The sequence below is a fragment of the Amblyraja radiata genome, chromosome 18 (genome assembly GCF_010909765.2).
Source record: "Amblyraja radiata isolate CabotCenter1 chromosome 18, sAmbRad1.1.pri, whole genome shotgun sequence".
Classification (NCBI taxonomy): domain Eukaryota; kingdom Metazoa; phylum Chordata; class Chondrichthyes; order Rajiformes; family Rajidae; genus Amblyraja; species Amblyraja radiata.
In genome coordinates this window covers 26,685,501-26,713,272 of record NC_045973.1, presented here as the reverse complement: position 1 = coordinate 26,713,272, position 27,772 = coordinate 26,685,501, and the positions used below count along the sequence as shown (strand labels likewise).

The 27,772-nt window shown below is 44.9% G+C and overlaps 2 protein-coding genes across 4 annotated transcripts in view; both read left to right on the top strand.

Moving 5' to 3' along the window:
* Positions 1-3,497, top strand: part of LOC116983283 (host cell factor 1-like) — a 64,292-nt gene extending 60,795 nt beyond the window's left edge. For both annotated transcript variants that reach the window (XM_033036970.1, XM_033036969.1), the window contains exons 25-26: positions 2,217-2,274; positions 3,001-3,497. In XM_033036970.1, the coding sequence (XP_032892861.1) occupies positions 2,217-2,274; positions 3,001-3,046 (104 nt within the window). In that variant the 3' untranslated portion in view covers positions 3,047-3,497. The remainder of the gene's footprint in view (positions 1-2,216; positions 2,275-3,000) is intronic.
* A 17,387-nt stretch (positions 3,498-20,884) lies between these two features.
* rab7a (RAB7A, member RAS oncogene family) overlaps positions 20,885-27,772 on the top strand; it is a 35,840-nt gene continuing 28,952 nt past the window's right edge. The window contains exon 1 of one of the 2 annotated variants that reach the window (XM_033036967.1): positions 20,885-21,098. The gene's annotated coding sequence lies outside the window, so the exon portion shown is untranslated. Of the gene's footprint in view, positions 21,099-22,863; positions 22,967-27,772 lie in introns of those variants that run through there. The other variant, XM_033036968.1, reaches the window with a different exon arrangement.

Genomic DNA, 27,772 nt, shown 5'->3' with positions numbered 1-27,772 from the left:
GACAATGCTCGCGGACTTTGTGCAATGACAAACAAACAAACAAACTACAAACAGAATGGAACAGAATCACATATTCTTTTACATATTAAATATTGTGGGCGGAAGGAAAAAGGGAAAAAAACAGCAATTTTTTAAAAAGCAGTAGCGTGGTACAGTAAAGTTAGTCCCTGGTGAGATAGGAGTTTACAGTCCTAATGGCCTCTGGGAAGAAACTCCTTCTCAACCTCTCCATTCTCACAGCATGATGCCTGACCTCTATTAAGCAGACCTCTGTGCTTTGAATGATGTTGGGCTGCTGTTGGAATTAAAAATAGTCATTTGATGATCAACCAGGTAATCGATTGGTCAAAAGGAATAGGAGTAAAATTAGGCCATTCGGCCCATCAGGCCAACTGCCATTCAATCATGGCTGATCTATTTCCCTCTTAATCCCAGGCTCCTGACTTCTTCTTTGACACCTGTACTAATCAAGATTGTTATTGTTAGTCATCTGGTTGTGGGTTCAAATCAATTAATTTCCCAGACGCTAGTGTAAAATCCAGCTCCACATTAAAAACTGGAAACAGGCCCTTTGGCTCACTGAGTCCACGTCAACCAACACTGTCCACTAGCACTATCCTAAGCACACTAGGGACAACTTACAATTTTACCAAAGCCAATTAACCTACAAATCTGTACGTCTTTGGAGTGTGGGAGGAAATCGGAGCACCCGGAGAAAACCCACGTGGTCACAGGGAGAACGTACAAACTCCGTAAAACAGTACCCATTGTTAGGATCGAAACTGGGTGTCTGGCGCTGTGAGGCAGCAACTCTACCGCTGCGCCACCGTGCGTCCCAAGTGAATAAAAGATAAATAAAATATAATTCAGCAGCAGTCCATATCTGGAATGATCTGCCAGAGGAAGTTATTGAAGTTAATATAATTACCACTTTTGGACAGATATAAGGGTAAGAGGGGGTTTAGAGGGCTATGGGCCAAATGAAGGCAAATGGGATTAGCCCAATATGCAAACGTGGCCACCATGGACAAAGTGGGACGAAGAGCCTGTTTCCATGCCGTACAACTCCATGAATCTAGGTGGCTAATTAGACTATTCCTCCTGCAAAATTACTAATTTACGTCAAATAGTTTTTCTGTGTGATCCCACTTCTATTGCTCCTATTACCTGAATTAACGAAGTCAATTAAAGCTCAAACCACAGCCCCATGGTATTGAGGTCAGGAAGGCTTGGGTGTCCATTTAAGACCATCTGTGACCCTTTAAGACCATCAGGGGAATCTTGTGAAGTGACAGCCTTTTATCTGTGATTTAAGGAGGCAACTCTACCACTGTGCCACCCTACAGTTGTGATGAGCCTTTAACCTGAAATGTAAATTGGCCCAGGCCCAGTTTACTTTCTACAGATCATGCAGGGGGACGTTCTGCTCCCATCATCATGAAGAAAGGCCTCTGTTAACATCTTATCCAATAGATGTCAGCACCGCAGCCCAGCTCCTGCCACTTCAACAGTGCAGCTATCTCTCAGTGCCAGTACTAGGAATATATGCTTTATTACTGTGCATCTCAGTGAATGAAAATCAAAAACTGCAGATGTTGGAAATCTGAAATAAAACCAGTAAGTTCTGGAAACACTCAGCAGATCAGGCAGAGTCTGTGGAAAGAGAGATGTAGATACATGGAACTGCAAATGCTGGTTTACAAAAAAAACAAAGTGCTGGAGGAACTCAGCGGGTCAGGCAGCATTTGTGGAGGGAATGGACAGGTGACGTTTCGGGTCAGGACCTTTCTTCAAACCGATGAAGGGTCCCAACCCAAAACATCACCTATCCATATTCTGAACTGCTGAGTTACTCCAGCACTTTGTGTCTTTTCCTGTAAATGATAAACAGTTTACATTACAGTTTAAAGATACTTCATCGGAACTGAGGGAATAAGGAACTGCAGACACTGATTTATACCAGAGATAGACACAAAATACCGGAGTAACTCAGCGGGTTGGGCAGCATCCTTTTTCTCCAGAGATCCTGCCTGACCCGCTGACTTACTCCAGCATTTTGTATCTATCGGTTTTGACGTGGAGCTGGATTTTACACAAAGATCTCGGAAATGAATTGAGTTGTGCCCACAACCTTTGCCTCTGATACCTACCCCACAACCATGCCTAATGTTGAGCTGGGTCAGCGTCAGTTCTAACGAGCTTCTATCCCTCTCCAGATGCCAGTAAAGATGGAGCAAGGCCTGCAATCAAGCGTTCTGTCACATCTCCCGATGAGTAAGTACTGGGCAACTGCTAATGTTCGGGGTTTAATTAAGGCTCGTTCCACCCATCATCTCAAAGCTAGGAGAAAGCAAGGCCTGCAACCCCATTGGTCATTGAGTTACAGTATAGAGATGTTAGGTGATACAAAGATCGGATATAAGGGACGCTGTTCTGAGAATAGAATTGATAAGTCCTGATATATTAGAACATAGAACAATACAGGCTCTTCGGCCCACAATATCTGTGCCAAACATAAAACCAAAACCAACTCTTAAACATATCTCTCCATTCCATGCATATCTTTACATACTTTGACAGCGAGGCACCTGTCAAAGCTAAGCCACTGTTAGGTCTGAATGTCTGTTTTTATTTCAATTTTTTGGCCTATTTTAGATATTTTAATTTTAAAGTTATATGTATTTATTCTGTTTTTATTAACTGCACTGACGGGAACTGATTGAGAAACAATTTTTTTGTTTCTTCTGTGTATGTAAGTACTCAGTTAAAATGACATTAAAGTAAATACTGAATTTACTTTAGACTTTAGAGTTACAAGGCTGAAACTGGCCCTTCGGCCCACTGAGTCCACACCGGCCAGCAATTACCAAGGATCTTGCCCTGACCCTGGATACAAGGGTAGCACCCTTGATATTTATAAAGGGTGGGGTGGGGGAGATGTTTGTAACGCTTCTTTCCTTCGATTAACGCCTTTCTTTTTCTCTCTCCCACGATGAACAGCAAGCTATTAAACTTGAACAAGAAGCCCAAGCCTGATGGTTCCTAACTCCGTTCATTGTGAACGCCCGCCTTTTTTATTTTGTGCACCTAAGGACTTCGCCATGGCTACTCTTCGGGGGTTTTTATTACAGAAGAACTCACTTTTATTGCTGTTCATTTACAACAAGAGCAGAATCTCGGTGGAAACCTGCAGTGAACTGACAGTATTACTTGAAGGGAGGGCACCCTGTTGCGTGGAAGTGCGTTCACTTGACAAATTGTCGATTTATACAGACTTTCTCATCAGAGTAAAGACTTTTTTTGTTTTTCTAATTCTCTCTGCTCGTTCCTGTCCTCGTGACCTCGCCCTGTGCTCAGTTTACTGCACATCCTGAGAGCCAGATACACACCCAATGTTATCAACATGCGGCATTCTCTAAAACAAAACTTTTACTTGGGATTACAGATGTCTTCCAAGTCTTGCCAAGCTTGTACCTTTCTCACAGTAACTTGGATAATTTTTTTCCCCCACCCTGCCCTTTGGGCTAATTCTATGCTGATTCCCCAGTTGAATACTTCTGTAAAAAGCACTTCTTCCACATCACCACATCTCCAGGCTATATCACCGGAACAGCAAATAACTACAACAACTCTTGTAAATTTTTACAGTGCTTGTGTCCCCGTGTGCTGTATCATGTCAGAGGCTATTCTGAACATATAGATTTTGTGTGCACTACCGTTGTACCATATGATTAAAGATCCCTGTGCGGCCATTTCCGCCAGTCAGGAAATGCGTTCACTTGTGCAACTGGCTTAAAACATACTGAGATTGTGCCAGGGAGAAAAGGGCTGGAAGTTAATCCATTGGAATTGTGCAGCAGATTGATTGCAGAACTGAACGTTTCATAGACAAAAGAGGCAAGATTGTTACCGTGGCTTTGTAATCTGTAACGGTTTGTCTGAAGGGGCTGATGAGCTGTTTACAGGTTATGGACACTTATTAAGGCCGGCAGTCATTGTGCCGAGTTGTTGCCTTGTACCATCCCAGCCCTGCTGGTTAAGGTGCTGCCACTGATCTGTGGGTGGGTGGGGGGGTCCCAGGGCTACGACCACGGGGGAAGGACCAGCTGAACATTTCCAGGCCTGGGCGTTGTGTGGCTTGAGGTGGAGTGAATTGACCGGCTGTGGTGAGATGCTTGCAGTTGTCCTGGATAACACAGGGGGCAGTAAGTGGCTGATCAGGAAATGGATATGGATCGCACACAGTCCCCAAATTTGGGAAGTAAGCAGGGGATAGGAGAAAACAAGGCACAAAGTGCTGGGGGAACTCAGCAGGTCAGGCAGCATTTGTGGAGGCAATGGACAGGCAACGTCATGGGTTAGGACCATGCTTAAGAGAGACTGCACACAAGGCTCTGCTCAGGCACCTGGTATTGTGGCGATAGCAAGAGCGAGAGCAAGATCTCGACTGAAAACGTCACCCATTCCTTCTCTCCAGAGATGCTGCCGGTCCCGCTGACATACTCCAGCATTTTGTGTCTATCTTCGAGAGCAAGACAAGATGAAACTGGGCATCATTTCACCATTTTGATGTGTTGTGAAGTGCATGGGCGTAATCACTGTGCACACAGTCGCCCCCTCAGCCCAATGACTTTACAAATTTTTCTGAGCCCTGCCTCCTTCCCCCCCCCCCCCCCTCCTCTGATCACAGGACAGGAGGACGGGCAGCGTGGAGATCCCTTCAGTGCGTCAGCAGCCATGTGAGCCAGAGCGGGGCTGGACATGTGTGAACAACTGTCGCTGAGTCACTTGGAAGCAGCCCCACCCATATGAGTGGGCATTCCCTGCTGATTGACATATTCATTACAGAAGGGTGTGGTTTGCACACAGGTCAAAGTCCTGTTTTGGAAACATTATGCTGGTGTGCTCACTTTGAAAAAAATATGGAAGGATGTTTCACTGAGTAAAAGGCAGCCTGCAAGTGGTTACTGTGCCCATCTCCTGCTGAGGTGAAAACCATCGCATGGGAAATGATGAGGACATCCCTTCCTCTCGAAAGATTTTGATTCTTCCTACAAAATAGGCAGAACGTTTCTGAAAGACTTTACACTGTTGAGTAGGTTGTATCGTCAGAGGAAAGCCTCAGCTGATCCGACTTATAACAGGTGGAGACAGGTGTAGGGAGAAGGATTCAATCTGAACAATGCTTTCATCCTTGTGACTTTGATGAGGTCTGACGATCTACTTGTAGTCCTGGAATGAGCCCAATTTAAGCTTGGTCACTTCGTCAACTGGCAACTGAAACCACCTTGGTAGGTACAGGTGAGAGAATATTTGCCAGACAGATTTTGTTTTAAGCTAGATCCCTGCCCAAGTTTCTGGCCTTGTATATTCCCTGTTCTACACTGCCTGTCATGGACATTGTAGTAACCTGTGTTCCTTTTCCTCGAGGTGTCACTTAGGTATTAGAACCTGCAGGATTTTGATCAGTGTCTTGCTATGATCTAGTTTTCCTTCGACATGTTGGGATTACAGTACATCGATGTGCCAATGTGATTCAGATTTTCCTTCCAAAATTATTCCCCCTCCCTCCCCCCTCCCAACAACCTCAATTTACCATAATTACACCCGTTAACGACTGGACCCCATGTAGACTGGGCCCCGGATATTCAATTAGTTGATGCCACCAATAAAAAGAACACAAGTGCGAGGGTAACTCAGCTGGTCAGGCAGCATCCCTGGAGAACATGGACAGGTGACATTCGGATTGGGACCCTTCAGACTTCTTCCATGCTCTCCAGGGAAGCTGCCTGACCCGCCAAGTTACCCCAGCACTTGGTGTTCCTTGTTTCGAATTTATGCCACTGCTGTATTGTTACAGGCCAGTATTAAACCAATAGTCTGCAGGTGTTACACAGTGACAGAATGGTTTATCAGTGTTATACAACGTCAGACATATACCGGTCGTTAAGCAGCCTTAGTGTTACAGCTATACACTCAAGTCTGCAAGGGCAATATTGATAATTAAACTAAGTTATCTTTAGGTTTGTGGCAGCACGATTTGAAAATGCTATTGTTACTCTGAAGCAAAATTGTGGGTACAGGTAGTTTAGAATTTACCATCCAGCAAGAATCTCCTTTTGTTCATAAGCTTTATTTCGTATGTTCCCTGTGAAAACATAAGCAAGCCTTTTCTCTGCTGTGAGAGAGAACAGTCAGCAGACAGAGTTCTGCAAAGTAGTGCTATCGTCTGGTCAAATTCAACTTGCATCTGCAAGCCAGATGTGGGGTGGGAGTACAGAATTCGGTGATTGTGGACTTTGTTCAGCAGCTGGGATGGGCTTCAGCCTGGAACTGTAGTGCAGATTCAGTCACGTCAAATGATTGTCCATCAGGATCAATTCAGCAGCGTCTCCAGTGCAGACTGTATAACGCTTGCCCCGGTCTTGTGTGCCAGGCTGTGGCAAAACTAAGCTTTTATTTTTAAATGTTCAATAACTGAGCGTGCTTTTCATTTAAATTTATATATACAGTGCCCTCCATAATGTTTGGGTCAAATACCCATCATTTATTTATTTGCCTCTGTACTCCACAATTTGAGATTTGTAATAGAAAAAAGCACACGTGCTTAAAGTGCACATTGTCAGATTTCATTAAAGGCCATTTTTATACATTATGGTGTCACCATGTAAAAAATACAGTAGTGTTTATACATAGTCGCCCCATTTCAGGGCACCATAATGTTTGGGACACAGCAATGTCATGTAAATGAAAGTAGTCATGTTTAGTATTTTGTTGCATATCCTTTGCATGCAATGACTGCTTGAAGTCTGCGATTCATGGACATCACCAGTTGCTGGGTGTCATCACCAGAGATGATGCTCTGCCAGGCCTGTATTGCAGCCATCTTTAGCATATGCTTGTTTAGGGGGCTAGTTTTCTCTTCAGCATATAAAAGGCATGCTCAATCACCTCAGATCGGGTGATTGACTTGACCACTCAAGAATTGAAAATCTCCTTTATTGCTTTAGCAGTATGTTTGGGATCATTGTCTTGCTGTAGAATGAACCGCCGGCCAATGGGTTTTGAGGCATTTGTTTGAACTTGATCAGATAGGATGTGTCTATACACTTCAGAATTCATTATGCTACTACCATCAGCAGTTGTATCATCAATGAAGATAAATGAGCCAGTACCTTCAGCAGCCATACATGCCAGGGCCATAACACCCCTACAGATGAGGTGGTATGCTTTGGATCTTGGGCAGTTCCTTCTCTCCTCCATACTTTGCTCTTGCCATCACTCTGATACAAGTTAATCTTCGTCTCATCTGTCCACAAGACCTTTTTCCAGAACTGTGGTTGCTCTTTTAAGTATTTCTTGGCAAACTGCAACCTGGCCATTCTATTTTTGCGGCTAACCAGTGGTTTGCATCTTGCAGTGTAGCCTCTGTATTTCTGTTCATGAAGTCTTCTGCGGACAGTGGTCATTGACAAATCCACACCTGACTCCTGAAGAGTGTTTCTGATCTGTCGGACAGGTGTTTGGGGATTTTTCTTTATTATAGAGAGAATTATTTTGTCATCAGCTGTGGAGGTCTTCCTTGGCCTGCCAGTCCCTTTACAATTAGTAAGCTCACCAGTGCTCACTTTCTTCTTAATGATGTTCCAAACAGTTGGTTTTGGTAAGCCTAAGGTTTGGCTGATGTCTCTAACAATTTTATTCTTGTTTCTCAGTCTCATAATGGCTTCTTTGACTTTCATTGGCACAACTTTTTCCTCATATTGACCAACAGCAATAAAAGTTTCCAAAGGTAATGCAAAGGTTGGAGGAAAGACTAGGTGCTGAGAGGTCTCTTATACCTGCATTAAGGAGATAATTAAACACACCTGAGCAATTACAATCACCCGTGAAGCCATGTGTCCCAAACATTATGGTGTCCGGAAATGGGGGGGACTATGTATAAACACAGCTGTAATTTCTTCATGGTGAAAACAAAATGTGTAAAAATGGCCTTTATTAAAATCTGACAATGTGCACTTTAACCACATGTGATTTTTTTTCTATCACAAATCTCATATTGTGGAGTACAGAGGCAAATAAATAAATGATGGGTCTTTGTCCCAAACATTATGGAGCGCACAGTATATATTTTTACAGAAAGACCTGAAGGGAGGCAACATGCAGATGTTCCCCATATTTTAATCCCTTGCAAAAATGAATAGGATGTGTCAATCTGGATTTCATAACTTTGGAACTGTATATACAATTAATTTTTCCTCCCCCCTTTTATCCTGGATTTATTCTACCTGCTATTGTAAGAGATCCCGGGTCATATAGTCAGAAACCTTCCTCCTTTAAGCTCTTGGGATAATAGCCCATGGTTTGTGATTTTGTTCGATGGGCAGGTTAGTGGGAGGGTTTTGGTTAACGACGGAAGAACTGTTGTCTCTGTACAGGGGTATGTGCTTAAATGACGAAAGGCAAAAAAAAGCAAGAGTTTGGCTCCGGTGGTTTTGTAATATTATGTACAGCTTAGATAGGATGTGTGCTAATGTGTTCTTTTTTATTTTTTAAAAGGTTTTGTATAGTTTTTACATGTTTAAAATGAGCAGAGTGGGTGGGTGGGTGGATGGGTAGGAGGGGAAGGCAAGGGTAAACACTGTAGTGTAGGATCTATTCTCTGGAAGTTTTATTTTGCCCCAGAAGCTGTATGTATCAGTTGCCCCCATGCTGTGAAGTTGGTACCATTTATATGTACATCTCTGCTGCTTTCATCAGTTGTAATGAATTTATATTTTTTTTGATTAAAGGAAAAACACAAAAAACATTGTCCATTGTAGAAAAGTCAAATTATAAATCATTTTGCTATCTTTTGTGCTTTTTGAATAAAATCTTTTTTGAATAAATAGTTTGATTTTATTTGTTACCCTGAAAGGCTAAATATAACTTTTATTTTCTTCTGTATTTCTTTAATCTTAATTTTACTATTTTTCCTCTTTCTCTGGAAGTTTAATTAATGTTCATCAGGTAAGTCAGCAGAGACCAAGGTTTAAAATGCAGACAAGTAGTCTAGGAAATTGGGTCACCCTACTACCCCGGTCCCTCAACCCTGTCGTCTTTTCATTCCCCATCCTACCCCAGTGTGCACATAATTTGCCCACCCCCTGCTTCTTTCCCTCCTTCCATACACCCATCCTCGTCCATCCTTTCCCCTTTTATCCCCCTCTTTCCCCTCCCACCCATATCCCTCTTCCAATCTTCATATTTCACTCATCTTCTCTCCCTAACTGAAGCCCTTTTGTCACCTTTTCACTGCCAGCCATTGTCACTTATTCCACTCATCTACCAATGACCCTCCTCACCTGTATCCACCTATCACTTGCCAGGATTTATCCTGCCCCCATCTCACTTTTCCAGCTTTCTACCCCCTGCTCCATTAGCCTGAAGAAGGGTCCCGACCCAAAACGTCGTCTGTCCATTCCCTCCACGGATGCTGCCTGACCTGCTGAGTTCCTCCAGCACTTTGTTTTGCTGAATGAAGCAGGCAGGTTGCCACAACAATCCACTGATCATGTGATCATGATGATGAATGAACAAAACAACAAACTGCTGGAGGAGCTCGGTGAGTCAGACAGTTTGTGGTGGCAGAGGGATGATCAATATTGTATCGAAACTGCATCACAACAGACTAATTACTACGGACTACATTTTTATATTCAAAACATAATTACATTTTATTACCCAAATTCAAATTTCACCAAGACGTTTGTGAGGTTTAAGTTCTAATTCCTGCCTTGTTCGCCCAGATTTCTCGGATTAGGCCATTCATTCAGGGCTGATCTGTCTTTCCCTCTCAACCCCATTCTCCTGCCTTTTCCCTATAAACCTTGACATTTTTACTAATGAAGAATCAAGTACCATAACCATTTACAACCCAGCGGTATGAACATAGAGATTACCTAAATTGCTAAATTCAACCAACCCCTGCCCCCACAGTCTTTCTCTCCTCCCCTCCTACATTCCTTCCACTGGCTTCACAATTCGCAACGCTTCAGTTTGTTGCACACCTTCCATTCTAATCCTTGGTCTTCGAACCCACCATCTGCCTATCCAAGCCCCTCCTCACCAGTGTCCACCTATTACCTGCTATGCTTTGTCCTGCCTCTCCCCGCTTCCAGCTTTCCTTCTCCCCCCCCCACAATGTCTGAAGAAGATTCTTGAAGTCACCTGTCCATCCTCCCTGCTTCGCTGAGTTACTCCAGCGCTTTGTGTCCTTTTGTAAACCAGCATCTGCATTTATACATTCCATTACCTCTCTGTGTAAAGTATCATATTGTAAATCATCCCAAGGCATTCTGTGGTAGGATAAGTTAAAAAAAATGTAGTGCCACAGTTCAAGATAAGAAAGTGACCAAAAGCTTGATAAAAGGCAAGTGTTGAGTTTCATTTTGGACAAACCACAGCGGAGGGACATGCCCGACGGCCCTGATGTCTGTGCTAACAATGTAAATTTAAATGCACATGGTTTGGAGCTGCAGTCAGTATGGGAGGTTGGAATGATATTTGGAGATAGACACAAAGTGCTGGAATACCAGCGGGTCAGGCAGCTTCTCTGGAGAAAAAGAATAGGTGACATTTTGGGTTGGAACCCTTCTTCAGATTGAAAGTAGAAGGGATCCAGAGATGCTGCCTGACCCACTGAGTTACTCCAACCTGACCTTGGGTGCAGTTTTCACATTCTCCCTGTGACCATCTGGGCTTCCGCCGGGTGCTCTGTTCCTACTATCAGGTTAAAAACATAGAACAGTACAGCACAGGAACAGGCCCTTCGCCCACAATGTCCATGCCAATCATGATGATTCCAGCATCCAATCAGTCTGAAGGAGAGTCTCGACCCGAAACCTATCCATGTTCTCCGGAGATGCTGCCTGACCCACTGAGTTACTTCAGCACATTTTGTCCTTTATTGTAAATTCTGCAAGTCGAGTCAAGTTTATTCGTCACATACACATACGAGATGTGCAGTGAAATGAAAAGTGACAATGCTCGCGGACTTTGTGTAAAAAGACAAACAAACAAACAACCAAACAAACTACAAACAGAATGGAACAGAATCACATATTCTTTTACATATTAAATATTGTGAGCAGAAGGAAAAAGGGAAAAAAACAGCAATTTTTAAAACAGCCGTAGAGTGGTACAGTAAAGTTAGTCCCTGGTGAGATAGGAGTTTACAGTCCTAATTGCCTCTGGGAAGAAACTCCTTCTCAACCTCTCCGTTCTCAACGCATGGCAACGGAGGCGTTTGCCTGACCGTAGCAGCTGGAACAGTCCGTTGCAGGGGTGGAAGGGGTCTCCCATGATCTTATTGGCTCTGGAGTTGCACCTCCTGATGTATAATTTCTGCAGAGGGGCGAGTGAAGTTCCCATAGTGCGTTCGGCCGAACGCACTACACTGCAGAGCCTTCTTGTCCTGAGCAGAGCAATTCCCAAACCAGACGGTAATATTTCCGGACAAGATGCTTTCCACAGCCGCTGAGTAGAAGCACTGGAGGATCCTCGGAGACACTCTGAATTTCCTCAATTGCCTGAGGTGGTAAAGGCTGTACCTTGCCTTACTCACGAGTGCTGCGGCGTGTGATGTCCATGTCATATCCTCAGAGATGTGGACTCCCAGGTATTTAAAGCAGCTCACCCTATCCACAGTATCCCCATTTATCCTCAATGGTGTGTACGTCCTCGGATGATGTGTCCTCCTAAAGTCCACGATCAGCTCCTTAGTTTTTTTGATGTTCAAGAGGAGGCTGTTGTCCTCCAGAGTGCCAGATCAGCCACCTCCTCCCGGTAGGCTTTCTCATCGTTGTCTGAGATCAGGCCCACCACCACAGTGTCATCAGCAAACTTGATTATTGAGTTGGAGCTGAACCTAGCCACACAGTCATGTGTGTACAGGGAGTACAATAGGGGGCTGAGGACGCAACCCTGGGGGGATCCTGTGCTCAGGGTGAGGGACTTTGATGTATTCCCTCCCATCTTGACTACCTGGGGCCTGGCGGTGAGAAAGTCCAAGGCCCAGGCACACAGGGGGGTGTTGAGCCCTAATTCCAGTAGCTTCTCGGCCAGTCTGGTGGGGACTATCGTGTTGAAGGCTGAACTGAGGTCTATGAACAGCATCCTCGTGTCCTTGTGAATGCCTGTGTCTACATGATTCCAGCATCTGCAGTTCCTTGTGTACATCATTTGAAGTTGTTCTAAGCAGAATCGATCAGGGGGACTTAGTGGAGACGGGTTGCTGTGAGGCGACACAGACTCAAAGGGCTGAATGGCCTCTTCTATATCATAAGAAAACATGGAAAGCCTTCAGGAGAAGAGCGGGGAGAGAGCAGTCGTTGCTCTTGTCTGAAGAATTCTACATGGGATGAGATCTTCTGTTCCTTTCATTAAGCACTCGGCCTTACAACACAACCATGAACTCTCCCTTCAGTCCTGTGGAGGTGAAGTCTTGCTCATTCAAAACTTGCTTTTATAATCATAATTTATACTTGATGCCTTTCTCCTGTAATGTAGGAACCACCTCCCCCGTGTCATACTCACCAAGCCGTCACTGACATTATACACAGGTTTTATGTCCTAGAGAACAGTACAGCACAGGAACAGGTCCTTTGGCCTGCTATATCTGTGCCGAACAAGATGCCGTTAAACTAATCTCTGCTTGTACATAATCCATATCCCTCCATTCACTGCATATCCACGTGCCTATCTAAAATCCTCTTAAACACCATTATTGTATCTGCCTCTACCACCGCCCGTGGCAGCGTGTTCCAGTCACCAACCAGCATTTGTGTAAAAAAAAACTTGCAGCACACATCTCCAATAAACGTTGCCCCTCTCATCTTGAAGCTATGGCCTCTAGTCTTTGATATTTCCACCCTAGGGAATAAGTTCTCACGGTCTACCCTATCTTTGTCTCTCATATTTTTATATCAAATAACAGATCTACCCTCAGCCTCCAAAACTCCAGGGAAAATAATCTAAATTTGTCCATCTTCTCCTTATAGCTAATAACTCCTATTCCAGACAGTATTCTTGGACACCTCCTCTGCACCTTCTCCAAAGCCTCCACATCCTTCCTGTATTGTGGCGTCCAGAAGTACACACAAGCAGCAAGGATTGTTGACCCTCCAGTTTGAAGAATGGACCCAACCGGAAATATAGCTTGTTAATTTCCTTCCACTGACGCTGACTGACTCACTGAGTTCCTACAGTTCCTACAGCCCATGAGCTGATAGAAGTTTAAATGGAATGGTGAGCAAGAGGGCAAAGTTCTGTCCATGTTTAAGAGGCATTTAGACAGGCACTTAAATAGACCAGGCATAGAATGACACGGTCTTAATATGAGCAAATTGATGCAATGAAATACATCAGATTGTATACCATAAGCAAACTCTACTCATTTTTTATAAGAAACAAAGAACCACAGATGTTGGTTTTTACACAAAAGGACAACGTGCTGGAGTAATTCAGTGGGTCTGGCAGCATCTCTGAAGAGTCGAAGAAATGTCTCGACCCGAAACGTCACCTATCTATGTTCTCCAGAGATACTGCCTGACCTACTGCATAGTTGCAGCATAGAAACAGGCCCTACGGCTTGCCGAGTCTGTGCTGACCATCGATCACCCATACACTAGTTCTACGTTTGTCCTATCTGGGACACATGGCAATAAACTTTCTTGACAATAAACTCTCTTGAATGTTTCGCAGTTTTGCATCATACACACTAGGGGCAATTTGCAGAAGCCAATTAACCTACAAACCTGTACGTCTTTGGAGTGTGGGAGGAAATTGGAGCACCCGAAGAAAACCCACGTGGTCACAAGGAGAACGGACAAACTCCACACAGACAATGTCTGAGGTCGGGATCGAACCTGGGTCTCAGGTGCTGCGAGGCAGCAGCACTACCACTGCCACATTGTTTTGAGGTTCTTGGTAACCCTCGATTGAAGCTATTCATGCAGCTACTACAACCATGTAGCTGTTTGAATATGTAGGAAGGAACTGCAGATGCTGGTTTATCCCAAAGATAGACACAAAATGCTGGAATATCTCAGCAGGTCAGGCAGCATCTCTGAAGAAAATTAATAGGTGATGAACCCTTCTTCAGACTGAAAGTAAATAAACTGGAAGTGAGAAAAAGCCAGAATAAATCTGGGCCAGCAACAGATGACCTTAGGAAGGATGGAACCCATCATGGCGCATTGTTGGCTAAGGAAGGTATGATAAAAAGGGACACAAGGCTGCGACCAGTGGAACTGATAGGATGACGAGGGTGGGGGTGTGGGGGGAGGGGAGGGAATGCAGGAGTTAAACAGTTTAACCGAAGGATATCAAGAACGTCAAAACAATGTCTTAGGTGCTTTCTGGTGTACAAGACAGGACATCTCTATCAAAGATCCTATAGGATCTTTGCTCTCTATTAAAGGTCACACCTCCAACTATACGCTTTGTATTCCAGTCACGTTGGGAAGGATTAGAACCTACTAGCTGCTGACTCACGCAAGTGATTTAACCACAGCTGACTCTGAGTAAGCAACATTGTTTGGGTGTGGGTTTGAATTAAAGGCAATTCCTGTTCTCCAAGTGGTGCCACACAACGTTTGTGTTCTGCCTGAACACTACAGAGTTAAATATCCTCCCAATGTCCTCCCCCACCCCCCCACCACCACCACCGACTGTGTGGACTGCACGCTGTCACCTGGCGTGTGGTTCAAACCCATGACTTCTGATTCAGGCAACGACCAGCCACAGCAACTGAGATATGATGATAAAAAAGGAGTCATCCCATTGTATCTGCATGCACTCGTATCAGAGCAAACTGATAAACTACAGGGCAGAACAATGGAAGGTGAGGCATAGGTTCCCACAGTAAACCATCTCTTCCAAATAGTGCTGTTGTAAACTGCTCAAAGAAACTCCCTGTGTACGGAACATTACTCGTGAAAGGTTCCACATTCTGGGGCAGTTTCTTCCCAGAGGTTATCAGGCAACTGAACCGTCCTCTCACCAACTAGAGAGCAGTCCTGAACTACCATCTACCTCATTGGAGACCCTCAAACTATCTTTAATCAGAATTTACTGGACTTTATCTTGCACTAAATGTTATACCCTTTATCCTGTATCTGTACACTGTGGATGGCTTAATCACATATAGTCTTTCCACTGACTGGATAGTATGGCAACAAAACAGCTTTTCACTGAACCTCAGTACACATAACAATAATAAACTAAATTAAAACTAAACTAAACCAGGAACCTCAGATACTGCTTTACAAGAAGTCTTGAGTCTCAAGAAGGGTCTTGACCCAATACGTCACCTATCTCTGTTCTCCAGTGATACTGCCTGATCGGCTAAGTTACTCCAGCACCTTGTGCCTTTTTTCCCATGAGTAAGGAGATGTGAGTTGGAAGAAGAGGTGCAGATGCTGCAATCCTGAACAAACTACAGTGCTGGACGAACTCAATGGGTCAGGCAGCATCTGAACAGGGAACGGGCAGACGACGATTCAGGTCGGGACCCACCTTCAGACTCTTTGAGACCCTTCTCCAGTCTGAAGAAGTGACCCGACCCGAAACATCGCCTGTCTATTTCCCTCCACAGATGCTGCTTGACCCGCTGAGTTCCTCCAGAACTTTATGTTTTGCTCATGAGATGGCAGAAGTTTGAATGGAATGGTGAGGAAGAGTTCACTTCTATGTGACAGGCATTTAAATAGATGAGGCATAGAAGAACATAGTCCTAATACGGGGAAATGGGACTAGCGTAGATAGGCAAAATGGTCAGCATGGACATAGAAACATAGAAACATAGAAACATAGAAATTAGGTGCAGGAGTAGGCCATTCGGCCCTTCGAGCCTGCACCGCCATTCAATATGATCATGGCTGATCATCCAACTCAGTATCCCGTACCTGCCTTCTCTCCATACCCTCTGATCCCCTTAGCCACAAGGGCCACATCTAACTCCCTCTTAAATATAGCCAATGAACTGGCCTCGACTACCCTCTGTGGCAGGGAGTTCCAGAGATTCACCACTCTCTGTGTGAAAAAAGTTCTTCTCATCTCGGTTTTAAAGGATTTCCCCCTTATCCTTAAGCTGTGACCCCTTGTCCTGGACTTCCCCAACATCGGGAGCAATCTTCCTGCATCTAGCCTGTCCAACCCCTTAAGAATTTTGTAAGTTTCTATAAGATCCCCTCTCAATCTCCTAAATTCTAGAGAGTATAAACCAAGTCTATCCAGTCTTTCTTCATAAGACAGTCCTGACATCCCAGGAATCAGTCTGGTGAACCTTCTCTGCACTCCCTCTATGGCAATAATGTCCTTCCTCAGATTTGGAGACCAAAACTGTACGCAATACTCCAGGTGTGGTCTCACCAAGACCCTGTACAACTGCAGTAGAACCTCCCTGCTCCTATACTCAAATCCTTTTGCTATGAAAGCTAACATACCATTCGCTTTCTTCACTGCCTGCTGCACCTGCATGCCCACTTTCAATGACTGGTGTACCATGACACCCAGGTCTCGCTGCATCTCCCCTTTTCCTAGTCGGCCACCATTTAGATAATAGTCTGCTTTCCTGTTTTTGCCACCAAAATGGATAACCTCACATTTATCCACATTATACTGCATCTGCCAAACATTTGCCCACTCACCCAGCCTATCCAAGTCACCTTGCAGTCTCCTAGCATCCTCCTCACAGCTAACACTGCCCCCCAGCTTAGTGTCATCCGCAAACTTGGAGATATTGCCTTCAATTCCCTCATCCAGATCATTAATATATACTGTAAATAGCTGGGGTCCCAGCACTGAGCCTTGCGGTACCCCACTAGTCACTGCCTGCCATTGTGAAAAGGACCCATTTACTCCTACTCTTTGCTTCCTGTTTGCCAGCCAGTTCTCTATCCACATCAATACTGAACCCCCAATGCCGTGTGCTTTAAGTTTGTATACTAATCTCTTATGTGGGACCTTGTCGAAAGCCTTCTGGAAGTCCAGATACACCACATCTACTGGTTCTCCCCTATCCACGCTACTAGTTACATCCTCGAAAAATTCTATAAGATTCGTCAGACATGATTTACCTTTTGTAAATCCATGCTGACTTTGTCCAATGATTTCACCACTTTCCAAATGTGCTGCTATCCCATCTTTAATAACTGACTCTAGCAGTTTCCCCACTACCGATGTTAGACTAACTGGTCTGTAATTCCCCGTTTTCTCTCTCCCTCCCTTCTTACAAAGTGGGGTTACGTTTGCTACCCGCCAATCCTCAGGAACTACTCCAGAATCTAAAGAGTTTTGAAAGATTATTACTAATGCGTCCACTATTTCTGGAGCTACTTCCTTAAGTACTCTGGGATGCAGCCTATCTGGCCCTGGGGATTTATCGGCCTTTAATCCATTCAATTTACCCAACACCACTTCACGACTAACCTGGATTTCACTCAATTCCTCCAACTCCTTTGACCCGCGGTCCCCTGCTATTTCCGGCAGATTATTTATGTCTTCCTTAGTGAAGACGGAACCAAAGTAGTTATTCAATTGGTCTGCCATATCCTTGTTCCCCATGATCAACTCCCTGTTTCTGACTGCAAGGGACCTACATTTGTTTTAACTAATCTCTTTCTTTTCACATATCTATAAAAACTTTTGCAGTCAGTTTTTATGTTCCCTGCCAGTTTTCTTTCATAATCTATTTTTCCTTTCCTAATTAAGCCCTTTGTCCTCCTCTGCTGGTCTCTGAATTTCTCCCAGTCCTCCGGTATGCTGCTTTTTCTGGCTAATTTGTACGCATCATCCTTCGCTTTGATACTATCCCTGATTTCCCTTGTTATCCACGGATGCACTACCTTCCCTGATTTATTCTTTTGCCAAACTGGGATGAACAATTTTTGTAGTTCATCCATGCAGTCTTTAAATGTCTTCCATTGCATATCCACCGTCAATCCTTTTAGAATTAATTGCCAGTCAATCTTGGCCAATTCACGTCTCATACCCTCAAAGTTACCTTTCTTTAAGTTCAGAACCATTGTTTCTGAATTAACAATGTCACTCTCCATCCTAATGAAGAACTCAACCATATTATGGTCACTCTTGCCCAAGGGGGCACGTACAACAAGACTGCTAACTAACCCTTCCTCATTACTCAATACCCAGTCTAAAATAGCCTGCTCTCTCGTTGGTTCCTCTACATGTTGATTTAGATAACTATCCCGCATACATTCCAAAAAATTCTCTTCCTCAGCACCCCTGCCAATTTGATTCACCCAATCTATATGTAGATTGAAGTCACCCATTATAACGGTTTTGCCTTTGTCGCACGCATTTCTAATTTCCTGTTTGATACCATCTCCAACTTCCCTACTACTGTTAGGTGGCCTGTACACAACACCCACCAGCGTTTTCTGCCCCTTAGTGTTTCGCAGCTCTACCCATACCGATTCCACATCCTGCAAACTAATGTCCTTCCTTTCCATTGCGTTAATCTCCTCTATAATCAGCAACGCTACCCCACCTCCTTTTCCTTTCTCTCTATCCCTCCTGAATATTGAATATCCCTGGATGTTCAGCTCCCAGCCTTGGTCACCCTGGAGCCATGTCTCCGTGATCCCAACTATATCATAGTCATTAATAGCTATCTGCACATTCAACTCATCCACCTTATTACGAATGCTCCTTGCATTGAGACACAAAGCCTTCAGGCTTGTTTTTACAACACTCTTACCCCTTATACAATTTTGTTGAAAAGTGGCCCTTTTTGATTTTTGCCCTGGATTTTCCGGCCTGCCACTTTTACTTTTCACCTTGCTACCTATTGCTTCTACCCTCATTTTACACCCCTCTGTCTCTACGCTCACACATTTAAGAAACCCTTTCCCTTTAACTCCATCCTCCACTAGCCCATTCGACACCCCACCCCCCTTATTCAGTTTAAAACCACCCGTGTAGCAGTGGCAAACCTGCCTGCCAGAATGCTGGTCCCACACCTGTTAAGATGCAATCCGTCCCTTTTGTACAGTTCCCCCTTACCCCAAAACAGATCCCAGTGATCTAAGAATCTAAATCCCTGCCCCGTGCACCAGTTCCTCAGCCACACGTTCAGGTCCCGTATCTCCCTGTTCCTGCTCTCGCCAGCACGAGGAACTGGAAGCAAACCGGAGATAACAACCCTGGAGGTCCTGCTTTTCAGCATTTTTCCGAGCTCTCTAAAGTCACGCTGCAGAATATTCATCCCCTTCTTTCCGACATGGTGGGCTGAAGGGGCTTTGTCTGTACTCTACAACTCATTGACTCAATGAGAGCAGACGAAAGGCAGAGATAGAAAATGGCATGGAAATGGAGAGATCCTTTGAAAAGGTATTTAAATGTCAACCGTAGTCTCACTGTAAATGGGGTAGTAATAAAATGGAACTGCAGAAGCTGGTTTATACCAAAGTTACCCACAAAATGGTGAGGTGACTCAGCGGGTCAGGCTTTTCTTTCTGGAGAAGAGTAAATAGGGTTGGTTATGGTAGGGTTTCGGTGTGGGTATGGGTTTATTGATATCACGTGTACCGAGGTACAGAGAAAATCTTTGTTTTGCATGCTATCCAAACAGATCACGTATAGCATACATAAATACAGTCAAATCAAACGCAATTACAATAGGTAGAACAAAGGGGAAGATACAGTGCAGAATATAGTTCTCAACATTGTAGCACATCAGTTCCAGAGACAAAGTCCAATGTCCGCAATGGGGTAGTGGTGATTGGACATTATCCTAGCTTATGGGGAGCAGTGTGGGCTCGTTGGGATTGTAAGTGGGACTTGGTTGGAGCTGAGATGCAAGTGCTTTAACAATTCAGGTGGGGACTCTCATCCTCCTGCACTCCAAGAAATAAAATCCTAGCCAGCCCAACCTTTGCCTCGAGACCTGACAATATCCTTGTAAATCTTTTCCAGCTCACTGGCCTCTGGTGTGTGCCAGAATTCAGGGAAATTACATGATTTGCAATATCACCACACGTCCCATAACTTTTGAACATTCTGGAAGCTTCTGAGGCAGTTGATCAACCGTAAGGGAAGAGGACAGATATGTTTTGTAAGAGCTGTAGATGTACTGACACTGGGAAGGAGTGGCATCTGCAGAAAGGAGATAACTTTGGATCCACCCCAGCACTGAGACCAGAAAGATAAGGAGATGTGAGTTTATTATGGCTGGGGGCCCTTATTTTCCCACACTAATTGAGATATCATTGTCCTGAAATTCAAAGTTGTTGATGCTCAGTTAGCTTCTAAATATACATTTATAAAACCCTGCTCACCTAGAATTCAGCTAGGCTGGCTAAAAGTTTGCAGCCTCTGCAAATCTTTACATCTTAACCATATTTCATACATCTTGAAATCTTGCAGGGCCCCGACACAAAATATCACCTGTCCATGTTTGTCAGCGATTCCTGCCAGACCCCCGGAGTTACACCAGGACTTTCTTTTTTTTTGTTGTAAATCAGCATCTGCAGTTCCCAATGTCTAACCCATCTACGTTTTATATATTAAAAAATATACAAAGTGCTGGAGGTAACTCAGCGGGTCAGGCAACATCTCTGGAGAACAGAGATATGTGACATATCGGGTTGAGACCCTTCTTGAAACTCTTGAATCTCTGCAGAACATCGATAGGTGATGTTTCGGGTATGGACCCTTCTTCAGACAGTTTCTGTTTTTACCTCGGGTTGTACAGCAACTGCGGGATTTTGCTTGTGTTAGAACGCGAACGGCGTTAGGACCCGGCGGAGCCTCTGACAGCCGGAAGTGAGTTGCGGACAGGCGGGGCGGGGGGGGTGCGTGTCTGACGTCAGGCGCAAGGGGACGTCGGCGTCAAGGCTGGTGACGCAGGCCCCGGGTGATAAGCGTCGAGCCGGAGCCGGAGCCGCAGTTTATCGCCAGTGAGTGAGGTTGAGTATCTTTGGTTGAGTCGGAGCGCGGCGGCGGTGGTAACGGCGACGGTAGCAGCGAGCGAGATAGCAAGCGGCGACGGTACCGGTCGGCGAACCCTCAGCCCGCCTTCCCTGTGGTCTCAGGTGAGTTTCCGTGGCGGTCGGGCCGCGCGGCCGTGAGGGGGCCGGGGCGCGGCGCGAGGCCCGGGCGGGAGCGGATCAACCGCCGCACTCCGGGGCCGCCTAACAACGGGCCTCGGGACTTGCGGGAGGCGCTCGAGCCTCACCCCCCTCCCCACCCCCCTCCCCCCAGGACGGGTGATTAACAACAGGCTCGACCCCCGGGCCGTCCCAGGTGACTGTCAGTAGGAACTGCCCCGAACAGGCTCGAGCCCCGGGCCCGACATTTAGCAAACAGCAAACCCGCTGCATCCGCTGTGAACGAGCTTCCCGGTGCACGCCCGCTCGCCTCCCACCCTCCCTGACATTTACCAATGATTTCATGCAGCAACAACAAATAAATGCATCACCGATGGCGTGATACACCGGCTGCTTTTTCCCGTTGTTAGATCTTTAAAACTTAAATGTCTAGTGGGTGTTTAGATTTCACATGAACGGTTGTGGGCACTGATTCAGCTCTAGTGGAACAACAGAGATGTTTGAGATGTATTTTTGTTCCCCTTCTGACATTGTGCAGCGAAAGCTCTTCCTTTTAATATACCGGAAGATGGGATGTATGTAGCCTTGTGGGTTTGGCTGTTAGGGGTGCTGTTTTCCAGTTACTGACCTGGATGCTGTGCAAGTATGCACTTTTTGTTACCATCCCTGGCCCTCTTTGTGTTTGAAACCATATTCTCTTAAGGCTTGTTAAATGTCGGGTCTCCCCACTATTTAATCTATGAACTATTGAGTATGTGAACGTGGTAAGATTCTCACAAGATTGCTTGCAACCTTCAGGATGAATGAGCAGTTGATATTTCATCAGCCACTCTTTATCTTAAATTGTTTACAGCCCAATAATTGTTTGGGAGCAACGGCAGCGACTTTCTCTGTGTAGCTTTTAATGTACCTTCACAGTAGGCCCATAACGGGGTAGACATTAGCTGATTTGTCCTCATAGCAGATAGTCCATTGTCATTGGGCATAAGTTGAGGAGTAAATGTTTTTAAAAGAAGGAATGGGAGGATTATTTTCAACCAGAGTGAAACATGCGCTATTTAAATGTGCAGATGAGCACTAGAATTGTTAAAGCATGCAATGTGGATCAACTTTGGAGAGGTGGGGGTGAGAGGGAGACACAAATGGCTGGAGAAACTCAGTGGGTCAGGCAACATCTCTAGAGAACAGGGATAGGTGACGTTTTGAGCTGGGACCCTTCTTCAGACTCTGTATGTCTTCTGTTTTACTTCTAATGTTGCATGGACAAGGCGAGTTAAAGGGGCTGTTGTCTCAGACTATCTCAAAGCCCTGCCCGGTTTGTTCCCACTGACTACCTAAGAATATTGACCAGTGTATTTGTTTAAAAAATAAAATTGGATATGAAGGAGTGTTTAAAACACCCATGTGGTGTTTAGTTACTTGTTTGCAGTTACTTTTGTTAAATAAACTTTTTGCATTGCACAGAATCAAATAGAAATTGTAAATTAGTCAAATTGCCGAACAGATTAGTTTTTTCGGGGTTATTTTGCAACCATCTTAGCATAACACTTCATCAACGGGTTGCTATTTCGGTATTGTCCTCTTATTATCGACTGCCTGTGTCGTACTGCCTCTCGACTGGTTATTTATTTGCTTTGTACCGATGCTGGGTGATAGACGGCTGCTGGAGCCAATTGGTAGAAAGCTCGTAGTCAGATGTGTGTGTTGCAGCCTCTATCCAGTAGAAAAGGCTGGGTGTGGTTTTTGTGTCTAGGCTTACGAAGCTGTTTGGCTTTGGAAGGCTGCTTGCTCCTCGTGATTCGCACAACTGATGAAACACATGACTTGTCCCTGAATAACAAGGATTTGTATTTGTAAGTACGCACTTATACTTGCAAATGGGATAGTCAAGGCGGTTTCCATGGACGGTTTTGTGAACCTTGCAGATTTCATTCTCTTAATTACACAGCAGGATTGAATTTAAGGGTTTCAGACCCGTCTGAAGAAGGGGCTCGATCCGAAACCTCACCCATTCCTTTTCCGCAGAGATGCTGCCTGAGTTACTCCAGCATTTTGTCTATTTTTTAAATTTAAGATGGAGGTGCAAGGAACTGCAGATATTGATTTTCGAAATAAGACACAATGTGCTGGAGTAACTTAGCAGGTCAGGCATCTCGGGAGAATGTGGATAGATGTTGCATGTCAGGACCCTTTTTCAGCCTGAATTGTTTTATTATCCTTCTGATATTGTGTAGTGAAAGCTGTTCATTTTAGACGTGTCTGGAAGACAGGAAGTATGTAGCTGTGTCGGGCTCTGCTGTCAACACATGGCAGAGATGTGGCCTGTTCTTTAATGAAATGGCCGAATTATTCTGTTTTGCAAATAAAGCAAATTTTGGAAATAAGGTAGTGGTGAGCATTTGAGGAGTGATGTCAGTCCTCGCAGGACAGTATCTCGTGTTTCAGCCAATATTACTGACTAGAGTTTTCCAGGATAATTACAGCAGAGTTTTAAATGTTCCTTGCTGCTTCCCTACAGCAGTGTTAGTAAGTGAAAGTAAGTTGGAGCAGTGAGCACTAAAGATTATCTACCTCCCTCCCCCGGAACAATGTCCAGCTGACAGTAAATTCTAGCCACAAAACAGACATTTGGATAAGGGCATGTTGCCAGAGTGCTGTTGACTGCACATTAAGTTCTGTTATTGGATTCCCCTGTTCAGCTCTGTGGGCCTGGATGTTGTTGTGTCTTGCATGATGCAAGCTGGATGGTATAACTTACTATCAGTTTCCGTTCTCTGTGCAAACTTTTAATTTTTATTTCCTGGAATGAAAATTTGGTCAGCTTTTGATCGTAGAATCAAGGGTATTGTATTTGCCACCCACCCTATAGTTCTATCTACATCATCCCCTCTCACTACAACCCACATCTCTCCCACTCCCTTCATAATGGCAATCTTTCCTGTTTCCCTCTGTCCATACCCAAAATTTGTACCTTTTAATCTCTGATGCTGCTTAACCTGCTGAATTCTTCCAGCGTCTGATTTGTGCAATGTTGCATGTTGGGATTGTCTTGGAGGCAATTCATCTTTTCCTGGTAAATACTTTAATAATTGGCAATAAGCGCATCAACATCACTGGAGCAGTGAGTTTTGATGTAAGTATATAAAGACCTTGCTAAACTGGGAAATGTATCAAGAGAATGCTAATCATAATCATACTTTATGAGCCAAGTATGTTTTGCAACATACGAGGAATTTGATTTGCCATACAGTCGTACCAATAAAAAGCAACAAAACACAAAATATATGCTATCATAAAAATCCACCACAGTGATTCCTCCACATTCCTCACTGTGATGGAAGATGTAAAAAGTGCACCTCCCTCAATGCGCTGTTCTGGTTGAATTCTCACCTGGTATGCTGCCCTGCTGTTGCACATAGACACTAGAATTGTGTGCCAAATTCATTGTATAGTTGAAAATGGTTGGGTTACTTTTACTGTATTGAATCCCGAATAAGTCTTGACGTATGCTTGAGCACTGATTTGTAAAGGTGTCTAAAGCATGTAGAATTAAGTATGCAGGTCCACCACAGATTTTCTGGCAACTGGGGGTCCAGCACCTCCTTTAGTTCGTACAAAATTATGAGTACACTTGATATTCCTCCCACCCCTTGAAAATGTGGCACCTAGGCCGGGTGAGGTGGGGATTTCTACCTCATTAGTGTATCCACGGCCGACCGGCAGGTCGAATTTGCCGTCTTTGGCCGAGGCTCTGGAACTCCAATGCAGCTGGAGCCAGCAGATCAGTTCTCTTAGCCAACTTCCGCGGCCGACTTTGCGGGCCTTTATCTTGGCTCCACGATGGCCTAGACGGACTCTTCTCATACCGTTTGACTCCTTGCAGAGGCTGCGACCTCCGTTGGTTCGGCAAAATTAATAATCCAAAAAGGCTCTAGAACCAAGGATGCAGGCAAATCGGTGCTGAATCTGTACTTCAGTTGTACTTGAGATCATCGAGGAACGGCAAAAATGCTAATTTGTCTCCAATGCATTAAACTAAACATTTTCACCTGAACCCAATAAGTGACGAGTGACATGGATACACCAGACGGGTCCTGAACATAATGTTGCCTGTCCATTCTCTCCACAGTTGATGCCTGATCTGCTGAGTTTCTCCAGCATTTTGTTTTGGCAAGGTTGCAGCATGTGCTGTTCCTAGTCTCAACAAAACAATTGGAGTGCTTGGATAGTTGTGAGTTTGGTCTCACTTGCCCCATTTTAAATAGTTAATGGAAATCTGATATGGAGAATGCAAAACATTTTTTTGTAACTTGAATGCTTGTTCTTTATCCGTGCACTGATCATGACTTGCATGTGCTCTTGAATTTGTGTTTCTGAAGTGGATGAAGTAGTTGGATGCTGGAAACACTCAGCAAGTCAGGCAGCATTTGGGGCCAAACTCGCCAGCATCTCTTTTTTCCACATTTCTGCACATCCCAGATTGAACATGGATAGAGTTCCCTTTGACTTTTCTCCCCACCATCCTCCACACCAGCACATCTTTCTTGATATTTCCAGCTACAATGTGTTACAGCCACCAGCCATATCTGTCCCATCCCCACCACTTTGTTTTCCACAAGGACCACTCTCTCTGTGACTTCCTCTTTCCTCTGCAACTGTAGGAGGATTAACACCTGTCCTAATACCTCCTCACATGCCACCTTCCAGAGACCTAAACAACCTTTCCAGGTAAAGCAGATATTCACTGCACCTCCCTCAAACTTGACGATTTGGCTTCCACAATGTGGCCTCCCCTACACTGGTGAAACCAGATGCAGACCAGCTGATTGCCCCCACCCCCTACCCACTACATCTGTGCATTATCCATGCACTACTTTTCTCCCACCCCTTCTCCCTACTGTTCCCATCTGGCCTCTCTCTTTGGTTCACATTCCTATCATATTCTATTATCTGCAGCCGTTTGCATTCACCTTTTGCCTGCTAGCCTCTATTTCCACCTTCTCCTTCCCTCACCTGGTTGCAGCTGCCAATATTTCCCATGTGATCCACCTATTGCTTGCCAGCTCTTGCTGAACTTCTCCTCTCTTTATATTTGCTGTCTCCCCTCTGCCTGCAGGCTAATGAAGTGTCCCAACCACCCAATATCTAGTGGCCACTTCCCCCCCACAGATGCTGATTGATCTGAATGAAAGACTCTATATAAGCTGCCTAACCTGATTGTTAACAGTATTTTAACTTCAGACTTTCAGTATCTGCAGTTGATTGTTTAAATAGAAGGCAACTTCCTGAAGTTGTTAGGCACAACTTTTGATGGGGATTTTTGTCCTACATGCTGATCTGCTCTTGAGATTATCTGGGGGTGGGGTAGAAATGTCACCATGAGTGATCTGTTCAGTGGAGTTACCTTGCCAGTCTACCTGAACTATATAATTATGTGATTGCTGTTAATCTCAAATTCTAAAATCGGTGGTGGGCTCTTACACCTTGTTCCTGTTGGAATTCTTTTAAAAATGCTGATTTTAAATTGTTTCAAAAGTGACGTTAGGTTGAACAATTAACCCTTAAACTCTGCAAAAATGCAATGAGAGCAACTTGTGAACATTTGCTGGTCGCCATCTTTGGTATAATTTAGTTTCAATATAATGTTCGGATAGTTGTCATAAACTGTGCCGTCCTGCAGAGACTGGTGGGGCAATCGAGCTTGGCATTGGGAATGCATAGCCTCCATCTATGTACCTCCTAAAGGTTGCCTCCTATCCTTGTAGGGGAGGAGTCTCAGCCAATCCCATGTAACCCAAGCTCTCAAGTCCTAGTAATGTCCTGAATCTCCCCTGCACCACAATGACATCTCCCTTTAAAGTTGGGAGACCAGAACAGTGCACAGTATTTCAAATGTGGTCTTGGCAACATTTTGTATGGCTGTAGCGTGATATCTTTAGCATTTAAGTACATAACCAACGTCAGCGTGCCAAACACCACCTCTACTTTATCTACTTCCGTTGCTACTTTCAGGAAATTGTAAGTATATCCTGAGGCTTCTCTGCCATACAACATCTCGAGGATCCTGCCATTTAATCCTTTAACCTTTTAAAGCTTGGATACTCACACATTCCTCTGTACCACCAACTTTGCATTTTCTGCAACTTTAATAACCACTAGCTGGGTCCCAGTCACACGGCAGGCCTGGTCCCTCAATGAAACCCATTCCCCAATGCAATATTCCACCACTCGCCCGTTTCCCCCAACGCAACTCGTTCGCCCAACGTAATACTCCACCACTCACCCATAGCCCCTAGCTGCGCAGGCACGGCTCATCCCCGAGCACTTGTCGCCCTCTTCACGTGTGGGAGGGGAGGGAAGTGGGGTGTACAGTGGGAGGGAGGTGAGGGGGGGGGGAGGGGCATGTGTGTGTATGGGAGGGGGTTTGTGGGCGGGGGGTGTTGGCAGGGGGTCTTGTGGGGCGGTAGGGGTGTGTGGATGGGGGGTGGTTGGGGTGGTGTTGGAGGAGGGGAGTGAGCTCGGAGAAAAGATGGGGGAAGAGCCATGGGGCGAGGGGGGGGGGTGGGAGCTGGCGGTGCGATGGGGACTCACAGTGGGCGCTGGTTGCTTGTCGTTCTCCGCTGGGATCAGAGTCTCCGCTTTCCGTTTGGCGACGTCTG